We start from the raw sequence: 22,182 nt of genomic DNA on the forward strand, positions 1-22,182 counted from the left end.
GGTGTCAGAAGGACATCAAACTTTACTTATATCTATGAATATCTCTAATTTTCTCTACTTCTATTATTCTCCAAGAGATTCTACTCCAAAAGAAGTGGAGAGAAAGATAAAACACTTTGAGGGCTAGAAGTAGATTTAGGACATCACTGAAAATATTTTCAGTGTTGTCAGATTTGAAAACATTGTTTAAAAACCCTAATCCAATTAATTTCTTTATTGGCATAACTGAAAGAAGCATATAAACTCTTCAAAGAATAAATTCATCAAAAATTAGAGAAAATGTTGGCTTTACTGTATTTAGTAAGGTTTCATAAGGTGTATAATAATTATATCTTGTTAATAAATTTTAAGGCAGCTTCATCTCTACAATAAATCAAAAACTTAGCCGGGCGTGATAGCGCGCGCCTGTAATTCCAGCTACTCGGAAGGCTGAGGCGGAAGGATCGCCGGAGCCCAGCAGGTCGAGGCTGTGGTGGCCGGGAGCGGCCACTGCACTCCAGTCTGGGCGACAGAGTGAGACTCCAACTCAAAAAAAAAAAAAAAAATGTAAGGCAGATAAAAAATTACTCATCATCTATCTTTGTATAAATGAGTTCCTATATCTTTCTTTCCCATGTATTTTGCTAAACAATTTAATTCTGGGAATAAGTTAATTATGGCCTTTCCATGAAATCACTAGAATAAATGTAGATGGCGTTTCTTGAGTCTTCATACTAAAGTTTTCACAGTATCTACATTTTTTAGTGCTTAAAACATTGGTATTATTTTCATTTAATATTATACTTTGAAAATTTCAACTATCAACAATGATTATGAAGCTTCTAAGAGATAATTATTGATCCTGCATATGGAGTAATATGCTCATTCTATTATCTGCTCAGAGACCTCCAACTATTGGGAGGAGATGAATTTAGCAAAACCAACGTTAATGAGATTAATTTTTGTTTGATAACCTGCCAATTAATGACAGCAGAGATACCCCTGTTAGAAACAAATCACTAGGAATTTATTTACTGGTTGCCCTGCCAATGCTAGAAGCTTTCATTTGATTCCAGAAATGTATTTAGCAAATTTATCTTCTTCAAAAAATAAGCCATAATAATGTTGAGTAAAACATTCAATCTCAGTGATAGTGATACAATTTTAATTCTTCTCTGAAAATTTACAAAACCAAGGTCAACTACAATTCTCACTCATTAGGAGCTTTTAAAGATTAAAAAATAAACAAATCTGAGCAGATTAACAAATAGAGAAATTATAGTTCAGTGATCAAAATCATAAGATGATGTGATTCAAAGTGCAAATACTGAATTGCATGTTTTAGAAACCTGATCAATATCAGCAGGATGGACAGAGTGATCATATGGAAACACCAAGGATCCTCATCGATCAATATCCATTTTAGAGGAAATGAACACAGACTGAGTACCCTGAGGAGTGATTAGCCATGATCTAGTTTATTTGCCTGTTTTGAAAGCTAACATTCACACAGAGAGTAGATCGGGAATTTTCTAAATTGCCCTATTTTTATATTTGTATAAATATTTTAATATTTTGTTTGAATTTTCAGGCAAATGATTTGCTAATATTTCCTTATTGATGTGTTGCCAATGTTTAATGACTCGCCCCAAATAATTATACCTCATTTCTTTTCCAGTTCAAATTGAGCCTGACACTAGCACTGTTTATTGAGTACGCTTTAACATAAATAGCCTATATTGCACAACTACAAGGTTCATTTCCAGCATGAATACTCAAGAAAAGAGACCCTTGAGATAAAAATGACACTATTACAGCAGTTATAAGTTTCTCACACAAAAATCCAATACATTAGCAGAATTAGCTAGTTGCAGCTGTTAAGTAAAGCACCTACAAATAAAAAATGCATTAGCCACAATCATTTTTTAAAAAATTCCTCTGTAGTTCTAATTCAAGCAAATAATAATGTCGCCAGGCATTCGATAAAACAAAAACTTTTGGTGACCATGAAGTGCTAAGTAAACCTGTTAGGTTTTCCTTTCATCATTCCCCCACTGATTTTGAAGTTTCGAGACACTATTAAAACCTAAATGATCAGGTTTCTTAAGTTACTTGAATGTGCATAAAGGAAATAAAAAACTGGATCTAAGACATTCTCACTTTTCTCTTCCTCCTATGTATATTTTACTAATGGCTTAAACAATCTGTATTCCCTGACTTCCTTCAGTAATCACTTTACCCTGGACTTCAAATGTTACCAACATGTAGAAATGATAAATACTCAAGGTGATGGATGCCCCAAATACCCTGACTTGATCATTAAACATTCTATGCATATAAAAATACTCACATGTATCTCATAAATATGTACAATATTATGTATCAATAAAATAAATGAAAAAGAGAACCAGAACCAGTAGTGGGACAGTGAATGGTCTATGTTGTGCCACACTGAGCCAGTACTAGACATGGGCTGCAGACCTGTGACCAATGGCATGGCTCTGTTGGCCCACGGTTGTTTTTTTTGAATATGGTGTTTTCCAGGGGGACACACCTTTCTGCTACTGAGACTTATGAGAAGATTGTGTAATATACATTTGTCATATCATTAAATCAATCTCTCTCTCTCTCTCTCTCTCTCTCTCTCTCTCTCTCTCTCCTGAGAGAAAGGAGATTGTGACTTCATTAAATAAAATTGGGTGTGTTGGGGTTCAGAAGACAATATCCAAAATGAAAGCCTCAGAAGCAAAACTTTTTCTCTGACCTTTCTCTGCCCTCCAGTTGCCCTCTCAGTTCCATTCTCCCCCCGACTAGTCAAAGAAACTAGAATCCCTTTTCCCCAAAGTGGATCATAGAAACCTGAACCCCTTTTCCCCAAAGCCATCCATAATACCAAATAATATCAGTCTAACTTTCTCTATGCCTTTCTGTGCAAAAACTGACCAGAAGAAATTATCTGATGTACCCTGTTTGACTGTAGGTTACAAGACCCCCATTCCAGAGAAAGCCCTGCCCTATATGCAAAAATAAAAAAAATCTATGCTCAGAGAAGCCAAGAAACATCTAGATAGAAAGTCCTTGTTTCCCCACTAAGTCTATCAGCATTTAATTGCACACTTTTTGTCCAATCATATTTCTACATAGCTATCCATACTGTTGAATCTAAGTGGCAAAAATGGATAATGACCCCCTGTATCTTTGGTTATTCATTCTGAAGGCTCCCATGTGTACACATAATATAAATTTGTTGCCTTTTCTCTAGTTAATCTGACTTTTGTCAGCTGATTTTTCAGGAAACTATTAAGGGGCCAAAGGGAACTTCCAGTTCAGAAATACAGTAAGATTTTTTTAATTTTAAAATCAAGTAATCAAAAAGAAACATTAAGTGCTAAATCATTTAGATGTTTGGCACTTCTGTGAAGAAAAAAAATCTTAAATTTTCTTCTTTTCTTTTTCCTTCCTTCTTTCCTTTCTTCTTTCTTTCTTTCTTTTGTTTTTTTTTTTGATACATCATTTCAAGAAACATAACTTCCTATAGCAAAATTCAACTGGAAAAAATGGCATGCAGGCATGTCTATAAATGGAGGCAACCAGTATTAGTTAAAAAATAGAGATAGTCCTTGTGTTGTAGGAAAGTGTAAGCAAAACTAAAAATACTCAATATGTAATAGGGGAAAAGTAAGAAATAATTAAGGTAAGGGAAATTACAAATTTGAAGGCAAGTAGGAAAAAGTAGAAAAACTAATATCTGAGGTCATAATTTAAAACAAAAGGCAGATAAAATTGCAAAGAAAAAGCCAGTCTAGATTATCTTTGAGAACTGTTTTGGCTACTTTCCAATGCCTTCCATAATAAGGCAACCGTAGAATGTGGTTTGCAAATATAAACTTCTGATTCACTATTTTGAATAAAATAGTAACACATTAAGTTTGTTTTTTTCTTTTTTTAGATTATAAAATCTTGTCCCAATAGGAAGTCAATAAATATGTTGAATGAATAAATGTTTACTTCCTTGTTTTTTTTTTTTTGTACAACAGCACAGTGACATCTTTGCACTTTTAACAATGTATCAAAGTTCTTCCCATGACTTTTAGGATTTTATATTAGAAATAAAAAATTTAAGCTTTATTAAATAAACTGAGATACAAGTTTACACTGGCCAAAATTCACTTTATCAGAGAGTGCTGTACAGGATGAAATGTTAATGAATGAATACATAAAATGAAATAGAGAACTTAACCATAAGTCCCTGAAGGAACACTTTTTTTGTTCACAGAATCTCTAAAAAAAAGCTCAGATATGTTGTAATTGATTAATTAGTGATTTCTAATATCCAGAAACATCTTAGATTTTTATTTCTGTTTAAAAATCCAGTCAGGGTCAAACAAACAGGGTACTTGCAAAATGTATGTACTCAAACAATAAAATATCATTTTGCACAATGCTTTCTTTCTGTCTTGGAAGTGTTTCATGAAAAGTTACTTTATGAAAAAAATGCCATGATTTCTATTTATTTCTCCTTTTGTTGAAACTTTGGCAAGCTAGCGCATACTTGAGAACCGAAGCACCTAATGCAATTGTGCTGTAAAGAGAAGTGATTTTATCTTCTGTAAAATGAATAATTTTGAAGGGTTTTCTATTTTGAGGAAAGTGAAGGTAAGGGGATACGATTTACTGCAGATTTGTAGAATATCGAGTCCTTAAATGAGTAAAAAGACCCCAATCCCTTTGAAAATAAGAAATGAAGCTCATTTCCTCTGAAATAGCTTGAACTGGGTTCTATAAAACATTATAAAAGAAAAAAAATCTTCAAAGTTTTTCAAGGTTACTTATTTTTTCCATAGTTTTGACTACATATTTTTTGACCACATATTTTTAATTTTAATTGTTAAGTAATTACAGTGAAAGTGTGCTGCCACCAAATCAAAATTAAATTTTGTTTTTCATTGGAAGTTCTGCCTAGAGCAATCAGAAAAGAGAAGGCAATCAGGGGTATCCAAATAGGAAAAGAGGATGTCAAACTATCTCTCTTTGCAGATGACATGATTGTGTACCTTGAAAACCCAAGAGAATCTGTCAAAAGCCTCCTTACACGGATAACAGACTTTGGCAAAGTCTCAGGGTATAAAATAAATGTGCAAAAGACAATTGCATTTCTTTACACCAATAATAAACAAACAGAAACTCAAATAAAGAGTACAATCTTGTTCACAATAGCCACACACACAAAAAAGAAATACCTTGGCATTTTCCTAACCAGAACATGAAAGACCTTTACAGTGAAAACTACAAAATATTGCTCAAAGAAATCAGTGATGACACAAACAAGTGGAAAAATATTCCCTGCTCATGGATTGGAAGAATCAACATTGTGAAGATGTCCATCTTACCTAAGGCAATCTACAGATTTAATGTAATACCCATCAAATGACCAGCAACATTCTTCTCAGATCTAGAAAAAGCAATACAGGAATTCATATGGAAACACAAACGACCAAGAATAGCCAGAACAATCCTCAGCAAAAAAAAAAAACAAACAAACAACAAAAAACAAAGCCAGGTGGCATCATAATACCAGACTTTAAACTTTACTATAAAGCTACAGTAATCAAAATAGTTTAGTATTGGTACAAGAACAGGCATATAGACCAATGGAATAGAATTGAGAATCCAGAAGCAAAACCCCAATTTCTCAACCAACTCATCTTCGACAAAGCCTACACTACCCACCACTGGGGAGAGGAGAACCTATTCAGTAAATGCTGCTGGGAAAACTGACTGACCACATGCAGAAGATTCAAACAAGTCGCTATCTATCCCCATACACAAAAATTAACTCTAAATGGATCAGAGACCTAAATGTAAAACCTCAAACCATAAGAACTTTAGAAAATGCAAGACACACCCTTATGGAAGTTGGAACTGGCATCCAATTCCTGAGCAAAACCCGAAACGCACAGGCCATAAGAGATAAGATAGACAAGTGGGACCTCATTAAACTGACAAGCTTCTGCAAAGCCAAAGAAACCATCAAGAGAGCAGAGAGACAGCCCACAGACTGGGAAAAAGTGTTTGCCAACTCCAGGTCTGACAAAGGCCTAACATCTAGGATCTACAAGGAACTCAAACATGCTAAAAGGAAAAAAACAAACAACCCCATTACAAAGTGAGCAAAAGATATGAACAGACACTTCTCAAAAGAAGACATATAAGCAGCCAACAGATACATGAAGAAATATTCAACCTCACTAGTCATTAAAGAGATGCAAATTAAAACTACACTGAGATACCACCTAATTCCTGTCAGAATGGCCATTATTGATAACTCAAAAAATAACAGATGCTGGAGAGGATGTGGTGAAAAGGGAACACTTCTGTACTGTTGGTGGGAGTGTAAACTAGTGCAGCCTCTGTGGAAATCAGTGTGGCAATTCCTAAAAGCTCTAAAGGTCGACCTTCCATATGACCCCACAATCCCCCTACAGGGAATATACCCTGAACTCAAATCACTCTATAAAAAAGATACCTCACACGTATGTTTATCACAGCATTGCTCACAGCAGCAAGATCATGGAACCAACCATGCTGTCCATCAAAAGAGGACTGGATTAAAAAAAATGTGGTACATATACACATGGAATATTACGCAGCCATAAAAAAGAATAAAATCATGAATTTTGCAGCAACCTGGATGGAATTGTAGTTTATAATACTGAGTGATCTCTCACAGAAACAAAGATCTGAGTATCACATGTTCTCACTAATAAGTGGACCTTGAACAACTATCGTAAAGGATTGACAGTGGCGGGAAACTATGGGGGGAGCAGGGAGGGGAACGGAGGTGGGATTAACGGTAGTCAATATCTGTCTGGGGACGAGGGGGACACACCTCATCAACAAGGGTACCTACACAATGCATATTTGTATACCTAACCCTTAACTGTACCCCACAATTTTAAAATAAATAGTATGTTAAAAAATTGTTTTTCATGAGGGAGTATTATAGTGGTTATAGTTGAAAATGTATTATTTAATAAATATATGTATATTTGAAATGTATTATTTAATCATATCTAATATTCTAAAGTCATAAAATCAAGGAAGAAATATAAGCAATGATTATGTAAATATACTTGACATTCAATAGTTTGTTTTTTTGAGTTGGAGTCTCACTGTCACCCAGATTGGAGTGCAATGACCGCTCCTGGCCACCGCAGCCTCGACCTGCTGGGCTCCGGCGATCCTTCCGTCTCAGCCTTCCGAGTAGCTGGAACTACAGGCGCATGCTACCACGCCCGGCTAATTTTTTTTGATTTATTGTAGAGATGAGGTCTCACTGCCCAGGCGGGTCTTGAACCCGCGGGCTCAGGCAATTCACTCACCTCAGCCTCCCAAAGGTGCAGGATTACAGGCTGAGCCACCGAGGCCGGCTTGACATTCAATAGTTTATTTAAATATGTGGATAGCATCTATGGTTGCCCTGTCCAATATGATAGCAACCAGTCACATGCAGCTCATAAACTTAAAATTAATTAATTAAGTCCAATTAAAAATTCACTTCCTTGGGCTCACAAGCTACACTGCAATATCAAGTTGCCTGTGGCATAAAATTATGCTTGATGGTTCCGATTCAGAACATTTCCATCAGCACAGCATGTTCCATCAGAAGGCCTACTGTTCTATGCTATTTTTTCTTTGAAAATTAAAGCTAAAGACATTTTGCATATTTAAGAAGCAAAACTCTGCTTTTGTTTGTGAAGGTTATCCTATTCTCTCTCTAAACATAATTTAATCAAGTTCTTTGGAAAAATGCTGCCTGGATTGTAAACGTATGAAGAGACCATGTATGGCAAAATACATACATACAAATGTTTCTCAAAGAGTTCAATGGCCCTCTAAGTGTTTTCAAAATATACCTGCTTTACAAGTTAATTGTCAGCTTTATTTCTGAAAATGCTTAATGTTCCGAACTTACTGAGCTGTGAATAATAATAACCATCAATGCAAAGGAGCTTCGCAGCACAAACAATGTCAATGAATTTAAAACAGCAAATGCTGATGAGAAGAGGCATGATGTAAAGAAAGTACTACATAATGTACTACTGAGGAGAAGACTACAGTCAAATATTTTAAGTGAATCAGAAATAGTCGTTATCAAAACTTTTCATATCTGTATTAAAATCTTTTAAGTTGGGTCAGCTGCTTTCTAGATAAGTTTCTAGTGCAAGAATTCTGCGTGTGTGTGTTAAAGTAACTTTCTCTTTACTAAAATGACACAGCCTTAAGTTTTTCAAATTAAAGAGCCAAATGGCATGATTAGATTTTCTGTGTTTCTCGCTGGAAACGTCATGCTCATTAAGCTCAGAAGGTGGAGATACGGTGAAGCATGATGGGGAAGGTCAGCACCCCAGAGATTAAGGTTGAAATTCAAAATGTTAAACTGGAAGAGATAGAATCGAACAAGTGCGAGTGGTACTAGTGAGAACTGTGCATTTACCCAGGAAGACCTCTGCACACCGTGCAAAAGGATTTGGAGAAACATAAGCCAAGGCTGAGAAAGAATTACTTGACGGAGGTATTTAAAAAGAAATTATGGAAATTACTAGTGACCCATTAATATATGCCAATATTACAACTTTCTGGTAATCACAAGGCAATTGAAATAACAATGAACATGAACTACAATGTTCTGCTTATCAAGTTTTCAAAGTTTAAACATCAAGAATAGTGTCTGAAAGCATTTAGGAAAGTAGGATATCTAATATAACTCTGGTGGGGGTGTGAATTTGCACAACTTTTAGAAGAGCAATTTTTTCAAAATACATTAAAAAACGATGAACATTCAACACCTACAATCATTTTTTAAAGAATCAGATATGTTAAAAATTTAAAAACAAGGATGTGTTCAGTACTGCTGTACTGATAATTAATGTCAAACACAATCTACATGACTCACCACTGAAGAGACAACTTACATAAATCACAAAACAAAGAAATCTGTTGTAGCCATTAATCACATTTTAGACAGGTATGCAACAGAGTAGAAAAATGTGCTGTATATATGAAGGGGAAAAGAGGTGGCAAAAATACACGATGCCAATTTTCTTAACATGTGTGTATGTTTGCATGTGTACATACTATAAATGAAGTCGGATACAAGTCATTGATTGTTATCTCTCTGTAGTAGATTTAACTGGTGACTTAAATGTTCTTTGGGTTTCCTGTTATTTTATAAATTACTCTGAATTACAATGCTCTGTGTGTTTCTAATCATATTTATACACTCATATATCTGAAATGAATAGCCAAAGTCAATCAATGTATGTAGACCTGTTTTTCATGTCTGTACCTGCAGAGATTGAATCCGCTGATCTTTGTGGTTCTTTCGGTTTCTAAAGTTTCACAAATACATTTTATGAAAAACAGAAAGTGATTCAGAAACAGAAGTATACACAGGCATGCACAAGTCTTATGAAGAGATAAAAACATAACACAAATTTATAATCAGAAAGAATTAGCGTTCCAGAGGACTTTGTCAAATGTTTCTTAGTGGAAATCCTCTGTGGTTCCATGCTGATGGGCAGCTGAGCTGGGCACTGCCTGATATCTGAGTCAGTATCATTGTCTTTTAAAGTGATGGTGTTGATGATGATGATAAAAATAATAGCTGTAAGTAGAAGTGTAGTGCTTACCCTGTGCCAGGTACTGCATGCTATACACACATTGTATTTTACGTACCAAAACAATCATTTTGTATATAAAGGAAAGGCTTAATTTCACCATAGACCTTTTTCTTTTTCTTTCTTTCTATCTTTCTTTCTTTCTCTCTCTCTTTTTTTCTTTTTGTTGGAGCAAAGGAATTTCACTCGTAACCTCAGAACTATTTATCAATTTACTAACAATGTCTGAATTCCCTTTGATATTTAAACTAACAGATCACCTGATATTTTTGAAAGAAAAAAGTTGCTTTAATTAATTATGCTTAAAAGTTACATCAAAATCATTTACTATTTGGAGGTCTTTTAAAACTGAAGAACAAGTGCTTGCTGTTGTCAGTTTTATGAGCAACTAATGGGAAGAAATTTTGATACTAAATAAATTAAATCTGCCTTACAGTTTTTTTAATGCTGTATCAAACCTTCACCAAATCTGATAAGAATGGTATAGCAATGGTGGTACCACTGGGGAAAATTATTCTCAAGGCTGTAGCTTGCATTTCTATGTTCCCATGGCTAGATTAAGCCAAAGGTTTATATAACCTACTTAACCAAAATGATTAAAAGAACAGAAAATTGATCTTATGAGAGCAAGGTCCTATGTAATGTACCTTGGAATACAGAAGAAATGAAACCACCCATTATTTAGGATAATAATCAGTTGTTCCCTAAATTCACAGAGGAAAAAAAGGGTGAGGGGTAACAAAGATAAGGGATTTAAATTCCCTAAAGGCCAACTCCTAATAGTCAAGAGTGTTAAATTTGGGAACAGAATTTTTTTGAAAAAGATTTAAATATTTATCTAAATTCTGACTGCATGAGTAGTAACATACAGATCTCTAGGAATCATCTTATTTCTCAGGAAAAAAAAATACTAGTGTGACTTTCATTATGCTAATCTTGGGTTATCCTAATCTCTGGCATAAGTATATATGCACTTTTTTTGGTTTTTGCTGAGATTACAATGCAACTATACTTCTCTTATATAGAATAAACTCATGTAACATATACTGTTATACTTTGTAACATGGGAACAGATTTTTAAAGGATTAAGAGTTTCTGTTCTCCAAAATATTTTTAAGAGAACACATCAATTCCAATTTTCTTGCTCAAATATGGTCCCATCTAACGGCAGTGATGGGAATTAGAGACCCAGATCTTTCATTCCTTCTTGCTAATTTTCTCAGGATGGGATAGTAAGGTTCAACAGGAAATATGGCTGCCATTCTAGGATGCAGCCTGCCTCAGAACATTTTTTAGAATGCTGAGTACTAAACTTTAGACACAGTCTGGTCTCTAAATTCATATGAATTTTACCAATTTATTCAATGAGATTTATATTTGAATTTGGAAGACAGCTCCCCCTAAATCACAAGTTATCCCTTTACAGTATAACAAGAGGTATAAAATTGCATTTTGAGACTCTGATATCTCAAGTACAATTTTAACATGGGCAATATGCCAACAAAATATTCACATATTAAAATGTATTTATTTAAAAAATTATTTTGTACTTTGGTGGGTCTTTTTCTCTAAACAATAATATAGCAGAACAGCAGTATGGACGAAAAGGCCCTCTGAGTAAGATGCAAATATAATTCTTTCAGAGATGAAATGAATCAACAAATAAACGAAAAAGAGTGTTTCCTTTTACTTGTGCAATAATTGACTCAAGTCACGCTTGATTTAACACCTCTGAAAGAAAGAATGTGAGAACACTCCTCCTTAGACAGAAGCCAACTTTGGTTCTCCCAGGGCTCAGCCTCTTATTTAAGAGCTCTGTCAGGATGCTTTTATGTTGCCTACACATACTAATATATCCTTGCTTTGTTCACAGAACAATTTAGTTTCTCGAAAATCTGCCTTGATTTAACAATTCCCTTGAATATTGCCTCCCAGGCTTGTTAGTTGAAATTCTCAGCTAACAAGGAGGGAGAAACCCCACAGAGGGTACGAGTTCTTCACCAAGCAGAACTGTCATGTATGAATGCCATTCTAAAGTAAAGTTGTAAGATACCCTTATAATGTTTCAAGCCAATCCATTGCTCTAAAAAGTCTAGTTTCCACTCCATTTACTTTCTGTATTTGAGAGATGACATAATTAAGTAGAATCACCTCGAGTCATGACCAAACAGCATATGCATGTGATAAATTGTCTACCACTATGAGGAAATAAAAGAAGGAAAAGAACTTTGAACAAAAGGGAAATAAATGATCTTATCTTGATATATCTTATTATCACCCCCTGCTTTAAATAAGCACATCTAGCTCACAAATACTCCTGATACTAGCTAACACACCAAAGTCTCCCTTAGGACAGTTCATGAAGTACAGGAGCTTTAAAAACCAGAAGCTTCCAAAGGATGGCTACTTACGTGGGTGGTCAGAACTCTTGCAAAACGTAGTTAACATTTTGAATTTTTAATACCATGAGCAGTTGCCCAAAGTAACACTTTAGACATTTTTCTTCTACAAAATGTGAACTAAGCTAGAGAAGTGAATATAACTCAAACAAAGAAAATATATGTCTTCTCTGGTAGGTATAGCTCCACTCACATTTTATTGACCTAAATTTATACTTTTTCCTTCATCTTCCTTTAGACTCTCAAACAGTTTTACACAAACTTTTTTTTTTTTATTTTTTTGAGTTGGAGTCTCACTCTGTCGCCCAGACTGGAGTGCAGTGGCCTTTCCCGGCCACCGCAGCCTCGACCTGCTGGGCTCCGGTCATCCTTCTGCCTCAGCCTTCCAAGTAGCCGGAATTACAGACACGCTACCACGCCCGGCTGATTTTTTGATTTATTGTAGAGACGAGGTCTCGCCAAGTTGCCCAGGCGGGTCTCGAACCCGTGGGCTCAGGCAATCCACTCAGCCTCCCAAAGGCGTGGGATTACAGTCTGAGCCACAGAGCCCGGCTTACACAAACATTTTAAACATAAAAACAGTGCAGAGTTGCTTTTTCACTCATCAACAGACTTAAACAAACATAGAAAGTCATAGGCCCATCGATAAAATAAACTGTTCGTGTTTTAAGTTTTTATTATTAATAACAGATCTATATCTGCTCAACCAAGCAAACTGTCCAAAAGAGTCCAAAACTGAACATTCTTGGTTTGGCTATTTAATTTCTCTTTACCTAAGTTACTGGTTCAAAAGTAAAGAAGACAGTCCAATAGGAGTTATAAACCAAACAAAAGAATTGACAAGCAGTAATTAGTTAATTGATTAGCTAAGTTACTTTATTTATTTTTTTCAGTTACAACTGCCTGAGTTCCCTCTCCTTTAAATTCACCCCCAGAGGAGGTACACACTTTGCCATTACCCTTTTTCTACATACTGGGAATTTGCTGGATCCTGTGGACAACGACAAATGCATCAGACAGTCCCACTTTCACCGGATGATTGGTCGAGCTTATCTGTGTGACCAAGACAGGGATCTGGAAAAGAAAAAACAAATTACTATGCCTTACATCTGAATTTCATGCATGAGTGTGGAGGAGAGGGATCCTCTTGTTTCACAGGTAAAACAACGCTAAGGAAATGAAAGACGAGAGGGAGAGCAGGAAATGTCGGAGAAGAAAAGTATACAATCCCCAAAAGTAACATCATTTTGGCACTGTTCAATGAATAAAAGAGACGAGAGCATTCCTAATCCCATGGTTGGCTACTAGACACTGAAATAAATAGATTCCCAGAGAATTTAATTGATGCTGGAAACTTTTGCAAACTTATCACACAGATAGACACACCATGAATGTTTTTAGTGTTAGCTTTAATTTCAAGAATAGACCTTCTCTCATTCCTTCTTTATTAAAAAAAACTTTATATATGTGTGTTTTCATAAAGTTTTAAAAAACTTTGCTTTTTTAAACAAAGTTTGTTGTTATTGATACACAACCTAGAGAAAAGAAAATAAATGCATTGCTAAATATATATTTAATAATATCATTGATGATTAATATCTAGTTACATTTTGCAATCACCATTCTAGTTGAAATTCCAATGGAAAACTTCTAAGCTCTTATGAGTCATTTCAAGGTCACAGATCCTAAATCTGAATCTCAATGAAATCAAAATATGAATATGACATTTCTAATAATAACAGTTAAAAAAATTAGGACACAATGAGGACATAGGAAAAATGATTCAACAGTTACATGAGATGAACTCTCGAAGTCTTCTTTTCTAGATTTAGAAGAATTAATTGAAGATATGATTACTCTCTTTATTATTAGTTTTACAGAAATAAAAATGAGAATGAAACCATCTTCAATAAAAACAATGACAAGAGAGAAAAATGCACCAAAAAAACTTTAGGTAGAATAAGCAGATTTTAGGCCATCTGTGGGTAATTCATTAAGTAACAATTAGATCAGATTTTGCTGTATAAACTGTAACAAACAGCCTAGAATATGAAAGAAGGGAAATAAATCGAAGAGAAGATCTAATAAAGGCTTTCTCACTTATTTTTGACCATGACATCATGAAATTGTAAAATGGCTATTTTACTGAAATTGACATATTAAAAAGAAATTTTACTGGCTTTTGAATTTGTAGAATTACCTTGAAACAAGTACATGGAAGATAACACTTTTCTCCCTTTATACAATTTTAGTCTTCTTTAAAACAATGTTACAGTGTTTGCAAATTTTATATCAGTATGCCCAACTCTTAACCAATATAAAGAAGTATTCTGATATTTGGATGGCAGAAACATACAAAACAAGCAAAACAAAACAGATTTCTGTTCCTGACAGCTCATTTACAAAATGAAAGTTGGATATACTTTATTTAGTGGTTTACTAAGCCAAATTCAGAATCGAAATGTGAAATCCCCTTTCTTAATGGGTATTGTGCTATTACCCAGTCTTATTCTCCATGTTGAAGAGTGATATTAGAAATATAATTAGTATTTAAGAAAGACTAAAGAAGAAAAGACAGAAGGATGGAAAAGCATAGGAAAATATCTCAATTCAAGTCAGTTTTGTCTGGTCTAATAAGACACCATGTATATATAACTTTTCAGCAGTATTATTAAAGGATGCCTGCTTAGAAGCAAGTATGAAAACTTTATTAGTCTGTTATCACTTGCTCTCATTCTCCAACATTTATAAGTTCAGTTTTCCTCTGGAAGTTGCAAAATGCTCTACCAGATAATTCTGTGGTAATTAATTGCATTTCTTTTCTCTTCATACTTGCAGCAAAACTTGAGTTCATATTGCTATCGATGGGAAAATCCTAATATGTTGTTATGAACACTGCATGTTTATTCCAGAGCTTGTTTTCCAGGTCAAGTGTCTTGGTTCCTGTACCCTCCCAGAAGCATTTTCTTCTCTTCAGATTACACTTGGCACCTATACTATCCCTTAGAAGATGATATCTAGCCATCCTTCATTGTCATTTTTTGTCTCCATGTCTTTCCTCTTCTCTCCTCTCTTCTCCTCCCTTCCCCTCCCCTCCCCTCCCCTCCCTTCCTCCCTTCCTTCCTTCCTTCCTTCCAGTTGGAGTCTCACTCTGTTGCCCAGGCTGGAGTACAGTGGCATGCCGCCAACCTGCTGGGCTCAGGCGATCCTTCTGCCTCAACCTTCCAAGTTGGAGCTACAGGCATGTGCCACCACACTGGCTAATTTTTCTTAATTTATTGTAGAGATGTGGTCTCGCCAAGTTGCCCAGGCTGGTCTTGAACCTGTGGGCTCAGGCAATCCTCTCACTTCAGCCGCCCAAAGTGCTGGTATTATAGGCGTGAGCCACCGCGCCCGTCCTCTTTCCTTCTTTTCAATCCTTTATGTTTGTCTATATGCCTAAACCCTCTCCTCCAGTGCTTTTTATTGGTGGTGGGTTGATTTTACTAATGGTTTCAATCAATGGCCTCCTTGTGCCCAGACCCTCTGCAGTCAATCTCCACTGTGACTCCAGGTTGGGCAATAGGGCAAGAGAGGAGGACAGCAGCAAACTTGAAGCAAAAAAAAGGTATTTACGTCCAGGCACAGTGGCTTAGCCTGTAATCCCAGCACTTTGGGAGGCTGAGGGAAGAGGACTACCTGAGCCCGGGGAATCGAAACCAGCCTGGGCAACTTGGTGAGACCTTGTCTCTACCATAAATCACAAAAAGCTAGCCAGGCGTGGTGGCATGTGTCTGTGGTTCCAGGTACTGGGAAGGCTGAGGCAGAAGGATCGCCTAAGCCCAGCAGGTCGAGGCAGCGGTAGCCGTGAACGTGCCACTACTCTCCAGCCTAGGCAACAAGAGTAAGACTCTAACTTGGGAAAAAAAAAATGAAAAAGAAAAAGTACTTACTATTTCCTTTCTTGGACCCCTGCTACAGTCAAGAAAATGTACCCTGATGGTCTGCTAAAGATATATGAAAGACATACTGAGGCTTTCTTTTCTCCCCCAGCAAAAGATATCTTTGACCAGCCAGCCCTCAGCAAGTACACCAGATGACAGCTGACACATGAATGGGCTTAGGTGAGATCAACAGGGCCCAACCCAGATCAGTAGAACCACAACACTGATCCATAGGTATCTCGTGAGACATAAGAAAGGGAATTTTTTAAACCATTATATTTTGTGATAGTTTTATACAGCAATAGCAACTGATATATTTTCTGTTAAAGATCGAATAGCTAATAAACTTCTATGAATGTTTTCTTATCAAAATGAAATAGCATTCTTCATCCTAGTTTTCTGAGAATCAAATAAATGTCTAATTTTAGGTACAATTAAACTTGAAAGATTGGAATGATCCAGTGGGAACTTTTTTTCCTGCATTTTAAAAATTCTTTTATACCACTTTAGTCTCTAGTGTATTCTTTGGACTGTACATGTTAGAAACTAAGACAAATGTATATAAGTTATCTAGAGATAGATTCATTTAACATAAGGAAAATCAATACAAAACCAAATGGGTAGCCTCATGGTAGGCAGAGTTTTCTATCACTGAAAATTATGCAATAGTAAATTAACCAATTGTCAAGAAAGACCTTCGTAGATGACCTTTAAGGATCCTTTGAATTCTCAAATTATTTCTTTTTATTGAATGATTCTCACTTTTCCAAGCTTCAGTGAGTAAATTGTTAAAAATGATCCCAGCAAAACTTACATGGGTGAATACTCTATATAGGCGAAATCATCACTGCATCAAGAGTTACATTTTAACTTGCTGTCAGTTGTTAAAATTTACATATTCATGGGACAGTGACTTCTAGTACTGTATTTGACAAACCACTACTACTATAAATATCTCTACTATGAATCTTAATGCAATTTGGGAGCATAGAGTAGAAAATAAATTTCTAAGAATCATGTTTACTACATGTAAATTATTTCCCCCCAAAGGTATATACATTGTCCTTGCTCTTTGATAAGATGAGATAGAAAGAAATCACTGTTTCATCCATCAGATATTGACTGAACATATTCTCTGTGTTGTTGTAAGCTCTGGAATTACAGCAGAGACCAAAACAAAGATCCCATTCTCAGACTGCCTACATTCTAGATGGTGGAGGCAGACATAAATATTAGTGAAGATTTTAATCCTGAGCTTTGGGAGGCTGAGGTGAGTGGATTGCCTGAGCCCGCGGGTTCGACTGGGCAACTTGGCAAGACCTCATCTCTACAATAAATCAAAAAATCAGCAGGGCATGGTAGTGCATCCCTGTAATTCTGGCTACTTGGAAGGCTAAGGCGGAAGGATCGCTGGAGCGGCCACTGTACTCCAGTCTGGGCGACAGAGTGAGACTCCAACTAAAAAAAATAAAAATATATAAAATATAAAAATATATATATGTATATCTATAAATATATATAAAATACTAGACAGTAGTTAGTGCTAAGGAGAAACCTAAAACAAAGTAAAGAGATGGAGAGAAATGGGGTTCTGTCTCAGAGAGGAGAGTTACAGAAGTTATCTCTGACAAGATGACATTTTAGCAGAAACATGAAAGAAATAAGGGAGCCTGCCATGTGGATATTTGGGGAACAGCTCTGAGTAGAGGGACTAGTAAATGCAGAAGGCTTTCATGAATTGCTTTTGGTGTGTTTTAGGAGTTAAAAGTTTATTTCTGTGGCTGGAGCAGAAGTAGGAAATGAGAGTGTTAACGGTGATGGGAGGTGACAAGGGCAGATCACAGGAAGTGAATATTACTCGTAAGATATGGAAGTGACATTGGATTTTATTCCGGTAGGTACAGAAAAATTTGGGAGGTTTTGAGGGAAGGACACTCCTTTACATTTGAAAAAGATCACAATGTCTGATGTATGATCAAAACTGTAGGGAGCCAAGGGAGACAGTGAAACTAGTTAAGAGGGTATCATAGTTTTAAGAAGTAAAAGAAGGTGTCATGGATGACACCAGAGTAGTGGAGGTGATGAAAGTGACAAAGGATAAATTCCAGATGAATTGTTTAAGCACTGCTTTGGAGACACCCTCCCAATTTAATGACGGTGAGGGAAGAAAGGAGAGTAAAGGATGCCATTGAGGTTTTTGGTTGCAGCAGCAGGAGTGGTGTTCTCAAGAGGAATGCCAAGTGTACAGCTCTGGAGTCTCATTCACATGACACTCAATAAAGATGGCATTTTCTTTTTTTTTTGAGTTGGAGTCTCACTCTGTTGCCCAGACTGAATGGCAGTAGCCGCTCGTGGCCACTGCAGCCTCGACCTGCTGGGCTCCGGTGATCCTTCCGCCTCAGCCTTCCAAGCAGCTGGAACTACAGGTGAGCACTACCATGCCCAGCTAATTTTTGATTTATTGTAGAGATGAGGTCTTGCCAAGTTGCCCAGGTGGGTCTCGAACCCACGGGCTCAGGCAATCCACTCACCTCAGCCTCCCAAAGCGCGGATTACAGGCTGAGCCACCGAGCCCGGCTAAAGATGGCATTTTCTATATGTGCAGGGAACAACTTGTACAACTCAAAAGAGAAGTCCTGAAACATACAGAGATGGAGGAGACCAGGAGAGGAAGCACTGGAGAAGGGTGATCACTTTATGTCAACACGACTGGCTTCAAATGCTTTTCTTTAAAATTTTATAGAGTTCATGAGTAAGAGCCCAGAATTTCTAAGACTACAGGGTTGTGTCCTAATTAATATTAAAATGAAAATGTACAAGGAGTTTTCAATTCCCTTCATTTTCCTAGAAGCTACCTGAGCATTTTATCATATTATTACATACCAAGTTTTGGAAAAACTGCTTTTGCCAATGGAGCTAAATACCTAATATCGCCAAAGATTAAAGAGAAAAAGATGGTTTTCTACGGAAACATGTTGGCGTCTCCCTATCTGATAACATTCTACCTTTATTACTCCACCTTCTTGAACTTTAATCGTTTACCTTAAAATATCAAAAGCAGCCAAGTAATCAGGCTACGCGAGTCCTCTGTGAGCCAGTGAGGCCAGTCTGCAAGGTTCCATGTCAGTATAAAATTAGAGACCATTAAGATGAATCAGGACTAGTGTACTATTAGAAACCACATTCCACATCACTCTTTGACTGATGTTAACAAAGCAATTGTTACATGTATGCTTGTATACAAACTATTTAGAAATAAAGCCAGTAATAGGCAAAATTAGCACAAGAATGAACGTCATACTGTTAAATCACCTATTGTAAAGAGGACTGTATTTACGAGTATATAAAGTACCCAAGTCAGTGAATTCATGGCCAAAAAAAGATATCAAAGCACCAAAAGTCTAAAAACTCTGAGGATGGGAAGTTATTTTTTATCCTTTCTGCAAATCTGTGTTCATCCTCAAAATGTCTCCTGAATCAGCCAAGTTGTGGATATCAGGAAGGCATTTTGAAAAAATAAAAACTCTAAACTACAGAAGTTTTTTTTTTTTAAAGAAAAGTAGCTTCATTATTTTCAAGTGTCTATAATAGTTGCCTTTTTTATGATTAAAGCAAAACTAAATTTTAACTGGGCCTCTGAATGATTTGTATTAAATCATACATTTCTGAGAATTGGTTTTACAATTACATTCTTTCCACAAGATAGAGAGAAAAAGAGCATTCATGCCAGTTAAAATATGCTTTCATTTTAGACTCTACAAGCACTCACACATTCCTATTTTTAATGATACTTTAAAATTTGCTCCATTTTACGAGAGTCAGATAGGTTTTTATTTGGTATACATTCTTCTCTAACTGATATATTGAAGCCAATTAAGCATAGAAACAGAAAGAGGTTGCAATAACTAGACAGAATCAAGGCAGGAAAAGATATTAGGAATAAGCAAAGTCGAGCAAAAGAAATTTCAGAGAGCAAAACTGCTCTCCACTTCGGTAACCTGTATTCTGTAGCACAAAGGGCCCCACACAATCCGTAGAACGTGAGCTTTTATGTCTATCTTTAAACCAGGGAGATAACACCATGCTGCTTAAGTTAAAGGTAATGGAATTTTATTTTCTTCTCTGTTCTGCCCTGAAAGCTTTGCCAAAACATTCATTTGTTTCTATTACGGGCTCAGTTATCTATCTAATAGGCGCACAGTATCTCAGCAAGGGTTTGATTGTAGAGTTTGTGTTCCAAAGTGGAAATCGTATACCTATCAGAGCTTAACTGCTAAAGAATTACTCCAAACTCATTTTTGTTCACTTGCTAATCAGCAATATGGTGTCTAATAGTTTAATGTTAAAAACAACAACAAAACTCCACAACAAATGCCAATATCTTACCCATTCTAATGCATGTTCTTCCCTTTACTTCCTACCTCCTCTTGCTTAAATGTCTCATCTGGCTTCTGCGTTGCTCGGTAGGGGATCTAATTTTAAAAAGTCATGCCCTTTTTTTTTTTGAGTTGGAGTCTCACTCTGTCACCCAGACTGGAGTGCAGTGGCCGCTCCCAGCCACCGCAGCCTCGATCTGCTGGGCTCCAGCGATCCTTCTGCCTCAGCCTTCCAAGTAGCTGGAATTACAGGCATGCGCTACCACACCCGGCTGATTTTTTGATTTATTGTAGAGATGAGGTCTCGCTGCCCAGGCGGGTCTCGAACCCACGGGCTCAGGCAATTCACTCACCTCAGCCTCCCAAAGGCGTGGGATTACAGGCTGAGCCACCGAGCCTGGCTCCTTTTTTATTATTATGAAAACAACAGCTTGCAGTGTCAGCTATTTGGGAGGCTGAGGTGGGAGGACTGCTTGAGGCCAGGAGTTTGAGGTTATAATCAGCTATGATCAAACCACTGCACTCAAACCTGGACAATAGAGCGAGACCATCTCTAAAAAATTGAAAACAAAAAACAAAAAAAATCACAAAGTCCAAAATATCAATGCTGAGTTGCCTGTAAACTACATTTAAATAGAGGGGCTTTCAGTTAAATTTGGCAATGGAAAAACACAATTGCTTTCCTGAATATTATTAATTATTTGCACAGTTATTCTAATTCCTTTTTAGTGTACAGTTCCTGAACTCTCCATGAGCCAGCAACACACCTGACAGCATGAACGCAAAGGTGAGCCACAGTCAAAACCAATTCCTAACACGCCTCTTGCCCCATCTCTACCATACTCTGTAGAAAACCTGGAAGGAGACAAATTACAGCATGAAGTTGATATGTGAAGTCCACCCCTGCTTTAAAAGAAAGGTTTCAAACTTCCTCTCTACATAAGCTGTGGTGAGAAAGAAGAGATTGGTGAAGGAGAAATTGGAGGGAGCATACATAGTCTGAGTAAATTTTACAACCAATTTTTGCCATATGTAAATGCAAGCCAAGTGAGTCTAGGACTTTCTGATTCCCCAAGAAAAAAAGTCATATGTATATTTTAATTTGAAATCTTTTCATCTTTACATGTTGGCAGCCTATCCATTTTATAAACATATACACACAATGTAAAAACATGCACAACAAGTGTGCCCGCTGATTTAAAGACTGCTCCCTACTGAAATGACAAATAAGCTTTTACACTTTATACAAAAGAAGACAATGAAGCAGGTGCCCATCTGAAGAAGCCTGAGCAATTGGGCAGATAGTCAAGATTGGGGGCGAGGGGCAGTAATTAAAGGATCTTGCCTACACCTGGCTTAGGAATAAAGCATCACACAAAAGAAAAGAAATTAAGAAGAGTGGACAGGTCTACACCCTGGGTTTGGAGGAGATTCAGTGACTGTATCAGGCCTTCACCCTCAGGCACAAAGGTGATTTTTGGTCATGAAACAGCAGGGCAGAGAGACCGGCTATGTCCCACGATAAGAAAGGTCAACCGCCGGGCTCGGTGGCTCAGCCTGTAATCCCGCGCCTTTGGGAGGCTGAGGTGAGTGGATTGCATGAGTCCGCGGGTTCGAGACCCGACTGGGCAGCGAGACCTCATCTCTACAATAAATCAAAAAATCAGCCGGGCGTGGTAGCACATGCCTGTAATTCCGGCTACTCGGAAGGCTGAGGCGGAAGGATCACCGGAGGCCAGCAGGTCGAGGCTGCGGTGGCCGGGAGCGGCCACTGCACTCCAGTTTGGGCGACAGAGTGAGACTCCAACTCAAAAAAAAAAAAAAA

The 22,182-nt window shown here is 36.8% G+C and overlaps 1 protein-coding gene across 1 annotated transcript in view; it reads right to left on the reverse strand.

Annotated features, from left to right (window-relative positions):
* The window catches only part of PLXDC2 (plexin domain containing 2), a 137,217-nt gene that overhangs the window by 98,785 nt on the left and 16,250 nt on the right, over positions 1-22,182 (reverse strand). Inside the window, exon 4 of the mRNA XM_021711807.1 lies at positions 13,033-13,132. Within this exon, the coding sequence (XP_021567482.1) occupies positions 13,033-13,132 (100 nt within the window). The remainder of the gene's footprint in view (positions 1-13,032; positions 13,133-22,182) is intronic.

The sequence above is a fragment of the Carlito syrichta genome, unplaced genomic scaffold, assembly GCF_000164805.1.
Source record: "Carlito syrichta isolate Samal-C Ts95f unplaced genomic scaffold, Tarsius_syrichta-2.0.1 Scaffold302599, whole genome shotgun sequence".
NCBI lineage: Eukaryota > Metazoa > Chordata > Mammalia > Primates > Tarsiidae > Carlito > Carlito syrichta.